Below are 15,020 nucleotides of genomic sequence, written 5' to 3' on the forward strand. Positions count from 1 at the left end.
GGGACATTACATTATAAAGTTAACATGCTGGTCATATACCCTTGCAAGTTGACTTTGGGGGCCACTTGGGTTATAAGCAAAAATTCAATCCAATGTTTAATGAGACCAACTATGTGTACAGCACCATGGGAATTGCGAATAAGGATAAGATATAGTCCCTGCTCTCAAGGAGCATGCAATTTAGTTGAGGAAATAAAACATATCCCATTTTATCACACATACAAGCTTGTAACAAATATACTCTGGTACTTAACTATGTGTGAGGTGCCATGCTAAGCACTGAAGGGAATAAAAAGATAAGTAAGACATATCCTCTGTCCACAGGAAACTTACGATCTAAGCAGGGATGATTAGACACGTACATGTATGAAAAGGTAACTAATAATAAAATGCAGCATTTGATAAGTAAAAATAGAATGATACAATAAACACCATCCAAATGTAAGGAAAGGTCACAAGGGTTTGGAATTTAGCAAAGGTTTCACAAAGAAGATGAGATGGGGATTAGACAGGTAATAATTAGCTAAATGGAGGTGAGAGGAGTATTCTAGGCAGAGGAACCAGCATGAGTAAAGGCACAAAAATGGGACTACAATTAGCTTAGTAAAATAGTTACATGAATAATATTTCTATTTTTTATCTATCTGTCCCCCATGTCAATGTAATATCATTCAAAAGAGGAACAGTATGGCATTGAGAGGTTCTTAGGCAAGGCTAAAAGGTCAGCAGGCATTCTAAATCAGAATGTCAGCATTTAATGTTTGGTAACAAGGCATGGGAAGGAAGGCACAAACTGAGCTCATCTTCCAATGCAAATTGGAATTACAGGATATTCTGAAAACAGAGGTTAAGGTGTCAAAACAAAAAAAGTGTTACACAACCCCAAGAGGAGATCAGTGATCCGGAAAGAAACAGAGGTGGCCATTTCTTCGAGGACAATATTAGAAAAGTCCCCCAGGCACACTACTGAAAGGTATTTGAGTGGCAAAAGCCCCTCCCATCAGTCCTATGGGCTAGCCTCTACCTAGGGTCTGCCTGTAATACAGAAGGGTCCCAAACATCACTAATTTAATACCTCAAACTTATTCAAATAGAAGATATATGCTACTTCATAATCCCAATGTATCAACAAACTAGATGCGACCAAAGACCATCTAAACAAGGTAAAACAGGATGTTTTGTTTGTTCGTTCATGAAATATACTTTGGTCTGGGGAACAAAAAGAAATTAAGTTTCAAAGGCAATCTAATCTAAGTTTTACTTCTGCAAGGGAAAAAGGAAAAGGGTAGAGGATCAACATTTCAGTTTCCACAATCACTTAAAATGACAGAGACTACAACAATAAAATACCTGCTCAGCTCATGTTTTCTTTAATAAAACTTTTATTTTCCCAGATGTGAAACATTCACTTCCATTTTACTAAGTACCAAGAGCTGATCTGAATCCAACAGGAGAACAAAATGTAAGCCCTGTTATATTAAAATGCAATCAACAGCATGGAAAAGTATCTGTCCGAAAATGTAAAGCTGTTCATGCATTTGGTATTGCTATATAATTCTTTTTATAATATATCACAATTCTGAATGGCCTCCTTATGTCATAGATATATGAGCTGTAAACAAGCTTTGGCATTAAATGTTGGCAGCAAACAAAAATCTTGGGTCTTATGCATTTAGCAGTTATAAATCTGTGTTGTCATGCACGGTTAACTGTTAGGTCCCAAAAAAGGTCCATCCAACCGGAGTCATGTTCTAAGAGATGTTTGTGGTTCTCACATCTGCTGGGATGACACAGCTCCAGCATGCACAGAGATCACGAGCTGATGAAACACAGTAGCTTCTTCAGTGTCTCTGCACTTGAATTTTGCACATCTTATTTAGTCATAAGTCAGAAACTTTAAGAAAACCATCCTCAAGATTCTTCTTATTCATACTATAGGAGCCTATCAATTATTCTGTGTTTTACCAAAACTGCCTGCCTCTGTCTCAGCAGAGCAAACAGGACTAATTGAGTCTTCTTGCCACAAAATAATTAGGTTCTCTTTTCTGCTATTGCTCCCCAATCCATGAAATGAGACAGAGTGGATTAGGTGAAAGGATCCAGTGCCCTAAAGACTGAGACTAATATGATATTTGGCACTGGACATATAGCATTTGCTGCTGAATTATTCACCAGAAATCAAAGAACTGTCTAAGTGATGCCGGATGATTTGGAGGTGACTAGACAGAATCAGGGGCTTGTTAGGACTGAAAGGCATACATTCCAAATCAGATGGCTCCTTCACTGCTGATGAAAGAAGTCTGGGATACAGAAGCCCAAATTCATCAACTTTACTAAAATCTATTGACATCCTGTCATAACCATAATGTGCTGACAATGCTCAGAATCACAAGGAGTCAGTCAAACCTAGCAGGAAACTGACAAAAGAAACACAGTATGGAAAACAGCATGATTCCCTCTTTTGATGGCACTAATTGAAGACAAGAATGAGCTGGTATGACGTCCGTTCTTCTCTCGGCCTTATAGAGAAGCAATAAATTGGGCTGCCCTGTCAAAAGATGCCTCATGGTATAACAAACTGGACAGAGTTCACACTCACCTGGAGGGAACCCTACACCTATACTCCTTCATAAAAATCTCATAAGAAGAAGCTAAATTTCTCTTTGAGCAGAGTTAATATGACAACTGCAAAGATTTATGTCCCAAAGGCCCATGTATATTGGGATTCGTATCCCTAGACTAAAATGTCAAAGGGAGCCCTGACTAAAGTACTAAGAGGCACATTTTTAAGAGACTATATATAAAAGAGACTTATTCCTAAGCAAAAACTATCTTGTAGAATTCTATAATCAAAACTGATTGAGAAGTCCTCTTTGTACCTCAGCACTAGCCCACTGGAGAAATCCTTAGGGGAGGAAGGAAGTGTCACCCAGTTGCAGTGAGGGATGCACTCTGAACCAAAAATCAAACCTGAACCAAATCTGAACCAAAAAACCCAATCTTCTGGAAAGCCCAATAGGACAGAAGACACTTATGCTACTTAGTCTGATACCCCCCAGATCTGACCTTGAGCCATAATCCCAGGATTCTGTCACCTCTGGTGACAGGAGAGGGTCCTACGTGGTCTTTGATTTGGTTTCATTGTAATTCATCATTTGGAACACATCCATGGTTATGTGATGATGATCATCATAGGTATATTTCTTACAAATCTGAGAATACAGGGGGACCCACCTTAACAAACCTTAACTAATACCTTACTATATTATAGGATATATCTGAAGTAGAGAGTCAATAATAGTGTTAATTGTGTGTTGGATATTTTTTTTGCCTTTTTTTTTGGCAGGGCAATCAGGGTTAAGTGACTTGCCCAAGGTCACACAGCTAGTACATGTGTCAAGTGTCTGAGGCCGGATTTGAACTCAGGTCCTCCTGACTCCAGGGCCGGTGCTCTACTCACTGCACCACCTAGCTGCCCCCAATGTGTTGGACATTTAAAATAGTTATCCATACATGTATGTTATACTCTAGAATCACAGAGATTCTTAGCCCTTTTATGTCATGAATCCTGAGGCTGATGAAGTAAGCCAAAGGTCAGCAAAAATAGAGATTATTTTTTCCCATCTAAGCTCATGGAAATCCTGGAGTCTATATATACTGATACCTTGAGGGTCTATGGACTCCAGGTTCAGAACTCCTACTCTAGAAGCGAAATTGGGGCTCCTAGTCAATCTTCAAATAATGTCTCTAAATGTAATTACACAAGAGCCTTGCTAAGATACCCATATTGCATAGAACCCATACTTCAGGACTGAGTTAGGGATGAAGTAGTATTTAACGGAAATTCCCTCTGATACTTCCAATTAAAAAATAAATAAATAACAAGCTATCTTGGATAGGGTTCAAGGTTAACCTGTTTTGTACAATACCCTCTAAGCATACATGTGTCAAAGTCAAGAGTGGAAGAAGGAAAAACAAATCTGTTATTCAACTGGCCTAGATCCTAGTCAGGACTTTAGTAGCTGGGCTACATCTGTCAAAGTTGTTGGATGCACGTCCAAAGACGCCTAAGGTGTTAATGCATGTGGATGGCTGTTGTCCTGGAGCGTTCCGCACAAGGGAAGGTGTTTCAGACTCTATCCCAGGTACCCCGCTGTTCTAGTCACATGAATGGAGTGTTACCTTCAGAGATTCCTTCTCCTTCTCTATGCGCTGGTGTTCCAGGTGTAACTTCACAAGGGCTACTTCTTTGGAAGATATTTCTTCTTTCAGCTGATCTACCTGGTGGGTCATAATCTTCAACTTCCTCTTCATTTCTGTAATCTCATCCTGACAAGATGAAAGGGAAAAAAAGTTTGAAAAAGATATCCTCACTATGCCCATTAAAGATATATCAATAGCAAAAAACTAAGAGCTTTTAGGAGAATCTAACTCTTAATAATAGTTTCTTGACCCCATTACCTCCTAGAACTATTCTTTTCCACTTTACGTTGCTCCTTTTTCTCCATCAGTCTTCAAGTATTTTAGACCATTAATATTCAGACCCTAGAGGTTATTATACTATTATCCTCATTTGACACAAAATTTAGAACTAGCAAGGGCCTCTAGAAGCACAGTGGATAAAGCACCAGGCCTGGAGGCAGGAAGATTCATTTCCTGAGTTCAAATACGGTGTTAGACACTTATCAGCTGTGTGACCCTAGGCAGGTCGCTTAATCCCTGTCTTCCTCGGTTTCCTCAACTGTAAAATGGGAAGAATATTAGCACCCTAGCTCTCAAGAAGGTAGCTAGGTAGTGCAGTGGATAGCGTACCACAGCTGGAATCAGGAAGATGAATCTTCCTGAGTTCAAATCTGGTCTCAGATACTTCCTAGCTGTGTGACCCTGGGCAAGTCACTTAACTCCATTTGCCTCAGTTTCCTCATCTGTAAAATGAATGTCAGAGAAGGAAATGGCAAACCACTCCAGTATCTTTGCCAAGGAAGACCCAAAAAGGGTCATGAAAAGTCAGACTGAAATGATGAACAACAAAAGAGAACTGGCAAAACAAGCCAAGATTATAACAGAGATTCTGTCTCTAAGTTTTGTGCTTAGATCACAAGCATTTGATATCTTCCTGATTCTTAGTTACTATGGGCGTGATTTTAAGCTTAAAAAGAAAAGCATGGTAATTCTATCTAATGGTTAAAAAAGAAGAACTGCTCCAAACAATCCTATTATGTCCATCAGTCAATAAGTATTTATTAGTCACTAACTGTATGCGCTAAGCACTAGGAGTACAAAGAAAGTCCAAAACACAGCCCCTGGCCTCAAGGAGTTCACATTCTAAGGTGGTAGTCTATGTGCAAAAAAAAATTGTACATACAAGATATAAGCAGAAGCAGAAGGTAGTCTCAGGGGAAAGGCACTAGTAGTTTTGATAATTCTTATAATTGCTAATACAAAACTAACCAATAGCAATCCACAAGTGGTTCGGGGCTCTAAGGGTCCATACAAATGAATTCTCTCTTTAAAAAAGATGTAAAATAAATTCATAATATCTCAGACTATGAGATCTTTTTTCCTAATCTAAACCATTTTTCAATTAAGGTATTTAGGAAATATTTTTAAACAGTAAGACAAGTAAATCTTAAAGGGGGGAAGTATTATTTACCTGAGCTTCAATCAGATTTTTGCTATATAGGTTCCTATCTGATCTCACGGCTTCATAGAGGTTCTGCTGCTGTTTTAACTTAGTCTCTGATTCTGCTATTTTTTTCCTGTAGTCAAAGATCTGCATCTCACGGATCTTGATGTCTTCCATGTTCGTGAGGACCTAAGGCACAAAGAGACAAACGGATATGATTACATAGTCCTACTGCAAAGACCAATTTGTGGCAAATGGGGAGATTTTTAGCTAAAGGGGATAACTGGGGATCAGAGTCATCAGAAAATGCAGCCAACATCATTGAAGTCCAACACAGAATGTCACCCTTGTTGATTAAGGAGACCTTTCCATTCTGCTTCCCTCCTACAAGTTCCGCTCACATAGAAAGGCTTAACATGGTTATTTGGGGATCACAAGAGGAAATAAAAAGAAGAAAATTCTTTCAATTCTGAAAATAACTGCTGACAAAACAGGATTAAATAGATCTCAACACAAAACGTTCTTCGGGAAAAAAATGAGAGATCAAGACAGACTTTCAATATTTTGTCACACTCATTGCTTTGCAGCTTTATACATAACCAAAAAAAACCCATGAAACCTTTGAACACTGACAATAATAATCACAATAATGCCTCAACTATATCGAGCTCTTTTCTTCTAGAGAACTCATAGTACTCCAAATAATGATCTCTTTTTTCAAGAGATGCAAATACAGTTATCCCCATTTTGCAGGTACAGGAAACAAGGGTAGCAATTAGAGGAATTGCCTAATGTCACAATTCAAGGAACCAGGATTAGAGCCAGAACTTCAGACTTCACAACATGAACTTTCCACTGTAAACTATGTTGCCTCAGCTGAAAATGTTCACATTAAATATTTTTGATTTATTTTAAAGTGACAAACTACTAAAAAATCACTAACAGAGAAGAATGGAAGCCATCAGTGAGATCCAAGGTCTAAGTATCATAGAAGAAACACAACGAGCAGAAACTTAAGAGTATTTCACTTTAACATTTCCTTTTACATTAGTATTTCATTTAATAAATGTTCAGCTTCAAAACAAAAAATGATCATTTCTTATATTCTAAGGGATCCTTATTTCTCATTTCAAGCACAGAATTTGACAGCCTCATTACTTCTTCTAATCTGGCAGAGGGAGCACATATGGATGCAGACTTCTAGCACTCATTTACCTATTGCATCTCGATATGGAGCATCACAAAATATTAGAGGTGAAAGGATCTCAGAAGCCATCTTCTTCAACTTGGTCTTGAAAAGAATCCCTTCCTCAGTATACCTGAGAAGAGGGCATCCAGAACTTTGTTTGAAGACTTTATGTAAAGGATGAATCCATTACCTCCTAAGGCAATCCGTTCCTTTTTTGAACAGTTCTCATTGCTAGGAAGCTTGGAGGTAGGGCTGGAATTCCCCCCTTTAGATTAAGCATAAATCTATTTCTCTGTGACTTCCTTCCACTTTTCCTAAGTTTACCCTCTCCCAAGTGGCAGCTGTTCATATACTTGAAGATAACCATTATGTTCTCCTGAGTCTTCCCTTCTCCAAGCTAAACATCTCCAGTTCCTTCAATTATTCCTTTGGGACATGATTCTTAGCCCTTCTCTATCCCGGTCTTCCTCCTCTGAATTTTGTCCAACTTATCAATGTTATTTCTAAAATTCAGTGCCCAGAAATACAGATCTACCGATCTGTATGATCAAGTCAAAGTACAAGGAGGATCTCCCTAGTCCTAAACGCTAAGCTTCTCTGCAAAGCAACCTAAGTTTGCATTCACTTTGGGAGATATCATATCACACTGTTCGCACATTGACCTTGCAGACCAAAAAAATCCCCAGCTCTTCTTGAGAACTGCTGTATAGATACAACTCCTTCATCCACATACTTGTGGAGTTGATTCTTTAAACCCAATTTTAAGAATTTACATTTATCCCCAATAAATCTCAACATACTAGGTTTTGTCCAATGTACAAGCTGTCAGCACCTGTTTGGATCATGCCATTCAACAGGCTAACCATCTCTTCTAGATTTGTGTCATTTTCACATTTGATAAGCACGTCATGTAAACCCTTATAAAAATACAAACAGCACAAGCCCCAGCAAAGATCCCCAGGACATGCCACTACAGAGTTCCTTGCACATTGGCATCAAACCACTGATGACTACCAATTCTGAATACATTTAAATGGTATTATGGCCCACCCTACTTCTCTCCATCTTGTTCATGTGAATAAACTTTCTCAAATCATCTGTTTGAATCTAGTTAACTATGTCTGCAGCATCCCTGTGATCTCCTAGTCTAGTAATCCTGTCCAAAACCAAAAAGGGAAATGAGGTTAGTCCTGTGCAACCTGTTCTTGATAAAGCTATGGCAGCTCTTAATAATCAGGGTATCCTTTTCCAGTTCATCTTCCTTGTTATGCATACTTTGTGCCTATCTTTTTTTCTGCTTTTATGACCCTTGAGTCTCCTTTTCTACTTCAAGTCTTTCTATTGTGGTGGGTCTTTCCACTCTCTGCTTGACTCAGGATGCCCTTTAGTTCAACAGAATTCTATAAGAGCATCTCTTATGCTAACACCAGAGAGTGTACAACCAGTGGCAAACAATTAACAAATTCACAACCTAACAGTGGCTCCTCAAGACTAATTATTTGTTTGACTAAGGCCTTATTCCTTATTTACAGACATTAGCACTTGAAAGTGTTGGCTCAGGCTGGCTCCCTAGTGCAAAATTAGGGACTACTAAAACACAATGCATTTATAACATTCAGATACGCTTTTATTTATTAAAAGGGACTAGTGGCTATGAGCAAAGCAGCACCTCCTGCTTAAACAAATGTTCAGTCTTTAGCCATAATATTCACGTTTGGCTTTTACAGAGATGCTGATGGAGTGTTTTTCCCCTTTGTTCGACTTCTCACATTCAGCAAAACATCTACTTGACTTGTTAATGAGCAGTACTCCTTTTTGTTATGACCCTGTGGCCTTGCAAGTTGCCAGGTGAGCCAGTTCAGAGGGGTAAGCCCAGGGTGTGAGGGAAAATAACGGGTTTCTCCACAATGGATCATGAGAAATGACTATGGATACCACTGTCATCATGGCTTAATGAGCCACTACAGTTCAACAACCAAAGGTTTTATTCCTATTCATGGAAAGAAGAATAAGGTAACGTGAATCGCACAAGGAAAAATCAAAAGTACCTGGTCCTTAAATGAAATGAATGCAATGAATTCTGAACCTCATTGCACTGTTCTGAAGTCTATGTATGTTCTTCATCAATAACTTAAAGGTCATCAAACTAATGAATATTTATTGAGTACCAATTATATATGCACAGCTCTATGTTAAGGACTGTAGAGGCTGCCAAGAAACATAAGACCTAGTTCCTCATGGAACTTACAATTTAGTGGAGGGAAATAGATGTGAACATATGAAAAGTTCAACAATATTTAATAGATTTAAATAACACTTCCAAGCAACATAGGAGCTGTTGAAAAGCAATAATTAATTATCAAATAAATAGATCAGACAAGAAATTCTATGAATTCTTTTAAAAAAGAAATAGATTACAGTGGGATAATGTGTTCTGGGAAGGCACCATGGAGGAAGAAAGACTAATGCTTTATCTTAAAATATGGATGAAATTTGGTTAGGGAGAGAAGGAGATAGAGTAACAGCATGAGCAAAAAGCATGCAGTCAAGAAAGTACAAGCATTTGGAGAGAAGTAAATATATCACTTTGGCTAGAGCATATGGTTTCTATGTGGGGAGTCATGGGAGATAATTTGGAAAAATAGGTTGGGGCTTTGAATGTCAAATTTTAAAATCTGGACTTTATCCTGTAGACAACGGGAAACCACTGAAGGCTCTAGACAATTGGAGGCTGTTTTAGTTTAGGTAATATATTTAGAATGGATTAAGAGGGGAAAAACACTAGAATAAAGATAAGTAAGGAGATTCTCACCACAATCCAGGTTTAAGGTGACAAGGGTGGTGGCAATGGAAATAAAGACAAGGCATAATGAATGTTTCCAGTCCCTGATGGGATGTGGCAAGGGAAGGAAGTCATCAAAGAGGAGTCAGAATTTTAAACCTGAACAACTGAAGGAATAATAATATCATTAGTAAAAGACTGGGAAGTAAGGGGAGAAACCTGGAAGAGGGGAGGAGGGGGAGAAAACTCGCTGGGGGGAGGGGGGAAGGAAGACAATCTATAAAATACTAGCTTAGTTATATAGGGTAATTAATATACCCAACTGAATGCTAATCTCCTTGGAGAGAAAAGCAGCTTTCTTGTATTTCTTTGTGTCCTCAAGGACTAGCATATTGCCCTGTATATGCCAATTCTCAAAAAATTAGGAGACATGATAGCTTTCTCCCAATATTTAAATCACTGCCAGGGAGAAGAGGGAACAGCTTTGTTTTATATTGCTCCAAAGGGCAAAACTAGGATGAATGGGTTCGTTATAGGAAGCCAGATTTGTGTCTACACGATTGACAGTTAAAACTGTCCAGTGGGATTCCTTATGAAATAGAGACCTCACTATTATGGAAATTTTTTTGGATAGAGACGGATGACAATATTTTAGGACTATAGCAAAAACAATTCCTGTAAAGGGTAGGAGACTAGACAAAATGGCCAGTAAGATCCCTATCCAATGTTAAGATTCTCTGAAGAGTTCAGTTTTTATACATCTTGAGTCTGGTATGATGGTAGGACATTTGGATGAAGATACCCAACAGTCAGTTAGGAATACAAGCCTGGAACTTAGGAGAGGTCAGCGCTGTAGACTTAGATTTTAGAGAGATATGAAAAGGAAAGACAACTGAAGTCATGGAAGTTGATGAGATCAGAAAGAATAAGAAAATACAGGAAAGCAGATAAAGAGGGAACAGTCAGCAAGAGCAAGAATAGTTCATATAGTATTTAGTGAAGAAGCCAAGGTAGGAGAGAGAGCTGAAGCGAGCAAAAAAGTATGGCCAATGTTGTCAAATGCTAGAGAAAGACTGTCTTTACACTAAGAAAAAAAAACTTAAGCACACACCAAAAATATTCTTCTTAAAAAGTAGCCCCCAAATCCACACTAGTCAAAAAAGATAACCATTTCTCAGAAGATTTTCCAAAGCATCCATATTTATCATTTTAGGTCATCTTCTGAGGTTCTGAAAATGCCAGCTTTAAGAGGGTATGGGGAGAAAATAAGGATACTGAAACTTTCTCTCTGAAATAGAAAGGCCATTGTTCTCGTTAACTGATAGGGAAAAGAAAGATCTGAAAGTACTTTGAACAGCTTCATCACTAGTCAAAACAACAGGAAGCACATCAGAGAAGGGGAAAATGCTCGTTCAATTACCTTGAGAGGTATTATAACAAAAACAACCTTTTGACCAGGAAGAGTGATGCATCAGGCTGAAAGGATGCAGCTAACGGCTGTTTCTTTTGTAAGTACACAATTAACTGACACAGGCAGATCATCACATTATAAAGATTTTAAACTACCCATTCCAGGATTCTCTATGCCAGAAATAAGAGTTTATCGTGACTGACAAGAACAATTACTATTTTTAATGGCAACCAAAAAATACCTAAGTACTGAAACCTGTGGTGGAAGGGAGAAACTATTTAACAAAGTAATTTCTATTTCAGTGTTTGGACTCAATTCATTTTTATGGGAGTCATTCAGAACCAAGTCACACATGCATATGAGTCCAAATCCTGAAAATTCATAAAATGACTCGGACGCTCGATCACAGGAAAGCATACTGTCAGCAAACTGTCCCCTGTTGGAAATGAAACATCAGAGAGCACAGGATGCTAGCTGTGGGGCAGAAGCTTAATTAATTGATTACATTTTCAGATATCTCAAACCAACTCGTGAGAAAAACCATGCCTAAATATAGAAAATTTTTATTACAGCAGTAGAAGAGATGAGGTTCTCAGCGTTTGTAAGCTTGCTGCTGAAAAGCCCAGAAAGTGCTTACGGTGCATTATGAAGGCACAGTCCCAGTTTATAATCTACTCCTGCCTTTTCTTTTTCTGTTAAAACAACCTGCCAACAGCAATAAGGGTGAAACAAGAATCAGCTGCAGCATAGCCAAAACGTATGGACTGAAGCTGGGCAGGAAAGTAGGTCATTGAATTTGTAACCCTTTAACTTGTATTCGATGAAATATAAGTATGATAAACTTCTCAAATCAGTTTTCTAATTTGTTGTCAATGGTTTGGGTGCTGACCGTGCCTTCATATTCTGAATAAAATAGAAAAATTTCCTGTCTAAAGAAAAAATACTCACACGCCTAGACATTTGAAACTATCAGATTCTTCTAAATCTAAATCAACCATGGACTAGCCCAAATTATATCCTGTATTTATTCAATGCCTACTAGGCACGTGAGCACCAAGGCACTGAAGTCAATACACAAGGATGATTAAGTCAAAGTCCCTGTGTCCAAAGGGCCTACCATTGTCGCAGAGGAGATGAACCAAAAATAGAAATAACAGTAATACGAAGGCATTCCTTAACTACCTAGCAAGGCTTAGATTTTAGGGAGATAAGAGAGCATTTCTGATTAAACTTTTATCATGTGATAATAATGTCCCTATTACATTAGAATGTGTATGATAAACCACTACCTCCATTCTAGTAGCTTGATTAGACTGCAGACTGCACTCTATATGCCCAGGCAGAATGATGTCAAATGCATTTTTCCCTTTCTGATTGTGAAGGCCTAGCACTGATGTTACCCTTATTTTCCCATACTTGTATTAGAATGTAGTTCTATGGCATTAACACTAGCTCCACATTAAATTTCAAATTAGTATCAAGGACATAGGCAGCCATGGCCTAAGATTAATTCAAATGCAAGCTTTATTTTCTAAGGAACTTCATTTCATTAAGTCATCTGTGCAGTAAGAACAATATTTCTTTGATCAACTTTTTCCTTGCTTACTTCCAAGACTGTGAAACACATTATTATTCATCTCCTTGGGCCCCTGCCTACAAGAGCTTGGCTTTTGCCATATTATAGGCAAGCGAAATGAGACTTCAGTAATTTGTAGGTAGGAATTAATTGTGGGAAAAAAATGGGTTTTGGCCACATAAAGTACTAGGGCAAAACTGTCATAAGTTTAACATTGGGAATGAAAAAGAAATGGTCCTGAAATGAGCTACTGCCTGCTGAGTGCAAAATACTTGGCAGACAGCTTGATTAACTAAGAACGGTTTTATCAGATATTTATGAAAATTCAGAGAGGCTGCCTTGTGTAGCCAAAGTTAGGGGACAGGAGAGGACAGCTTGTATGGAAGAAATAAGAAAAGTGCTGGAACCCATAAGAAAAATTCTGGGATGCTGATCTAACTCCTTTTCACACACACACACACACACACACACACACACACACACACCTCTTTTTTTCTCCAGTTAGACTTCAAGTAAAGATAATACAGATGGATGGTCCTCAAGCATCTTGGGTTTCTCTTCATATTTCTCCAAATCAGAGGGAGTCATATTGATGGCATATAAAAAACTCTAGAAGGAAGAGGAGTCACAGCATGCCAGCAAAATTCTGATGATAACTCAATGCCTTGCAATAAGCAGATTAATAAGGGAAAATGAACTTATAAGTTAATATATTTCTAAACTAAGATTCAGCACAGTTCCTTCCAGGCAGACCTTGGGATAGTCCTGGGCATTATCATTCATTCATTCATCCATTCAAACATTTACTGAATGCCTACAATGTGTGAGCATGATACTCAGCATTAAAAAGTAATGTTTGGAACTTGACCCTAAAGGAGAGATAAGCAAATGTACCTCCCTCTCTTCTTTGAAGGGGCACGAGACACTGCATAGACTATCAGACTCACTCAGTTAATATATTTGTTGGTTAGTTCTGGGCTACTTATTTTTCCCTTTCCCTTTTGTTCATTGTTATAAAAGAAGGTTCCAGGTAATTGGAAAATGAAAGTGGTGTAAAAACAAGGTTTTTTAAAAATATGATTTCTTCCTTAAAGGGGAACACATAAATAATGGTAATACTAGGTATAATGTGATATCTACCAAAGAAAGACAAAATCAAAATTCTATAAGAGTTCAAAGGGAGATGAGATTTCTATCTGAAGGGAATCAAGAAAGGCTTTATGGGGAAGAAGGCCTTTGATCTGAGCCTTGAAGGTTATAGAGAGATGGTAGATGGCAATGGGAGGGGGCTGGGAGAAGCATTTCCAGCACAACAGCCTGAACAAAGGCATGGGAAAAAATACAGGAAAAAATGAGTGGTCTAGTTGGAGTGGCATCTCATCTATGCCTTGAAAAAGAACGGAGATAAGGTCGATAAGGTAGAGGTATGTCTGATTGTAGAAGGAGTCAAATCTACATTAAAGAATTTCAAATTTATTTTATCTCTATTATTGAAGGTTCTCAAGAAGGGAATAAGATGAACATACTTGTATGCTACAAAGATTAATATGGCAGGATATATAAAATAGATGGAGTGGGGACAGACTATAGACTAATGAGCAGGCTATTGCAATAGATTATATTGCTAGATTATATTGTAACAATGGGATGCAATAACAGAGATGGAGGGCAGAAATATCGTGGAGGTAGAACCTATAGGATTTGGCAATTGGTGGGATGTAGAATGGTGAGGAAGGAATCAGAAATGATGCCAAACCTTCATGGCTGGGAGGATGTCAAGAGGGCTCTCATCCTATCTTCAGGGAAACCTTAGACCTCCCATATAAGGAAAAATTCATAAAATAAACATTGACTTTGAGAAAAAAAACCTCAAAAACTATGAAAATTTAACCTAAGGAGAAATTCTGGGCGTAGAACAGAAAAGAAAACCACTAGGAGAATCTTACATTACAGTAGAATAGATAATTGCCAATGTGGCGTCATTTGGGAAATTCCCCAACTTCTTCCTCCATCTATCATTAACTGAATGGGTTAAAACAGAACACTTGGACAATGGAATTTTTATTTTCAAATTTTAAAAAGGTACGTGTGAGAAGATGGATTTATTTCATACGTGGGCCTGGAAACAGCACAGGATGGTAAAAGGAATGAATATACCCAAGCAAGCTATACTAGTGGTTTACGTTATGTCTAGAGAAAGACAAGGTAGCAATAGCGGATAAGCGGCATCAGAAGCTGCCAGGCTTACATGGGGCACTGTACTATCTCTATGTAGCCAGACCCAGGAGACTGTGAGAAGACGATGACAATATTATCTGACATCTCTCCTCACCAACAATTCAGGAGTCATATAGACCAAGTTATTAACAGCATCCCTACTATTCTTCGGCTCAACATAACCAGACAAGTTAAGTGAAAAAGAATCTCAAAAACCAG

The 15,020-nt window shown here is 38.2% G+C and overlaps 1 protein-coding gene across 3 annotated transcripts in view; it reads right to left on the reverse strand.

The window, feature by feature from the left end:
* CFAP58 (cilia and flagella associated protein 58) overlaps positions 1–15,020 on the reverse strand; it is a 136,972-nt gene that overhangs the window by 70,969 nt on the left and 50,983 nt on the right. For all 3 annotated transcript variants that reach the window (XM_036736436.1, XM_036736434.1, XM_036736435.1), the window contains exons 10-11: positions 5,654–5,815; positions 4,183–4,329 (exon numbers count right to left, since the gene is read on the reverse strand). In XM_036736436.1, the coding sequence (XP_036592331.1) occupies positions 4,183–4,329; positions 5,654–5,815 (309 nt within the window). The remainder of the gene's footprint in view (positions 1–4,182; positions 4,330–5,653; positions 5,816–15,020) is intronic.

Source organism: Trichosurus vulpecula, chromosome 8 (genome assembly GCF_011100635.1).
Source record: "Trichosurus vulpecula isolate mTriVul1 chromosome 8, mTriVul1.pri, whole genome shotgun sequence".
Classification (NCBI taxonomy): domain Eukaryota; kingdom Metazoa; phylum Chordata; class Mammalia; order Diprotodontia; family Phalangeridae; genus Trichosurus; species Trichosurus vulpecula.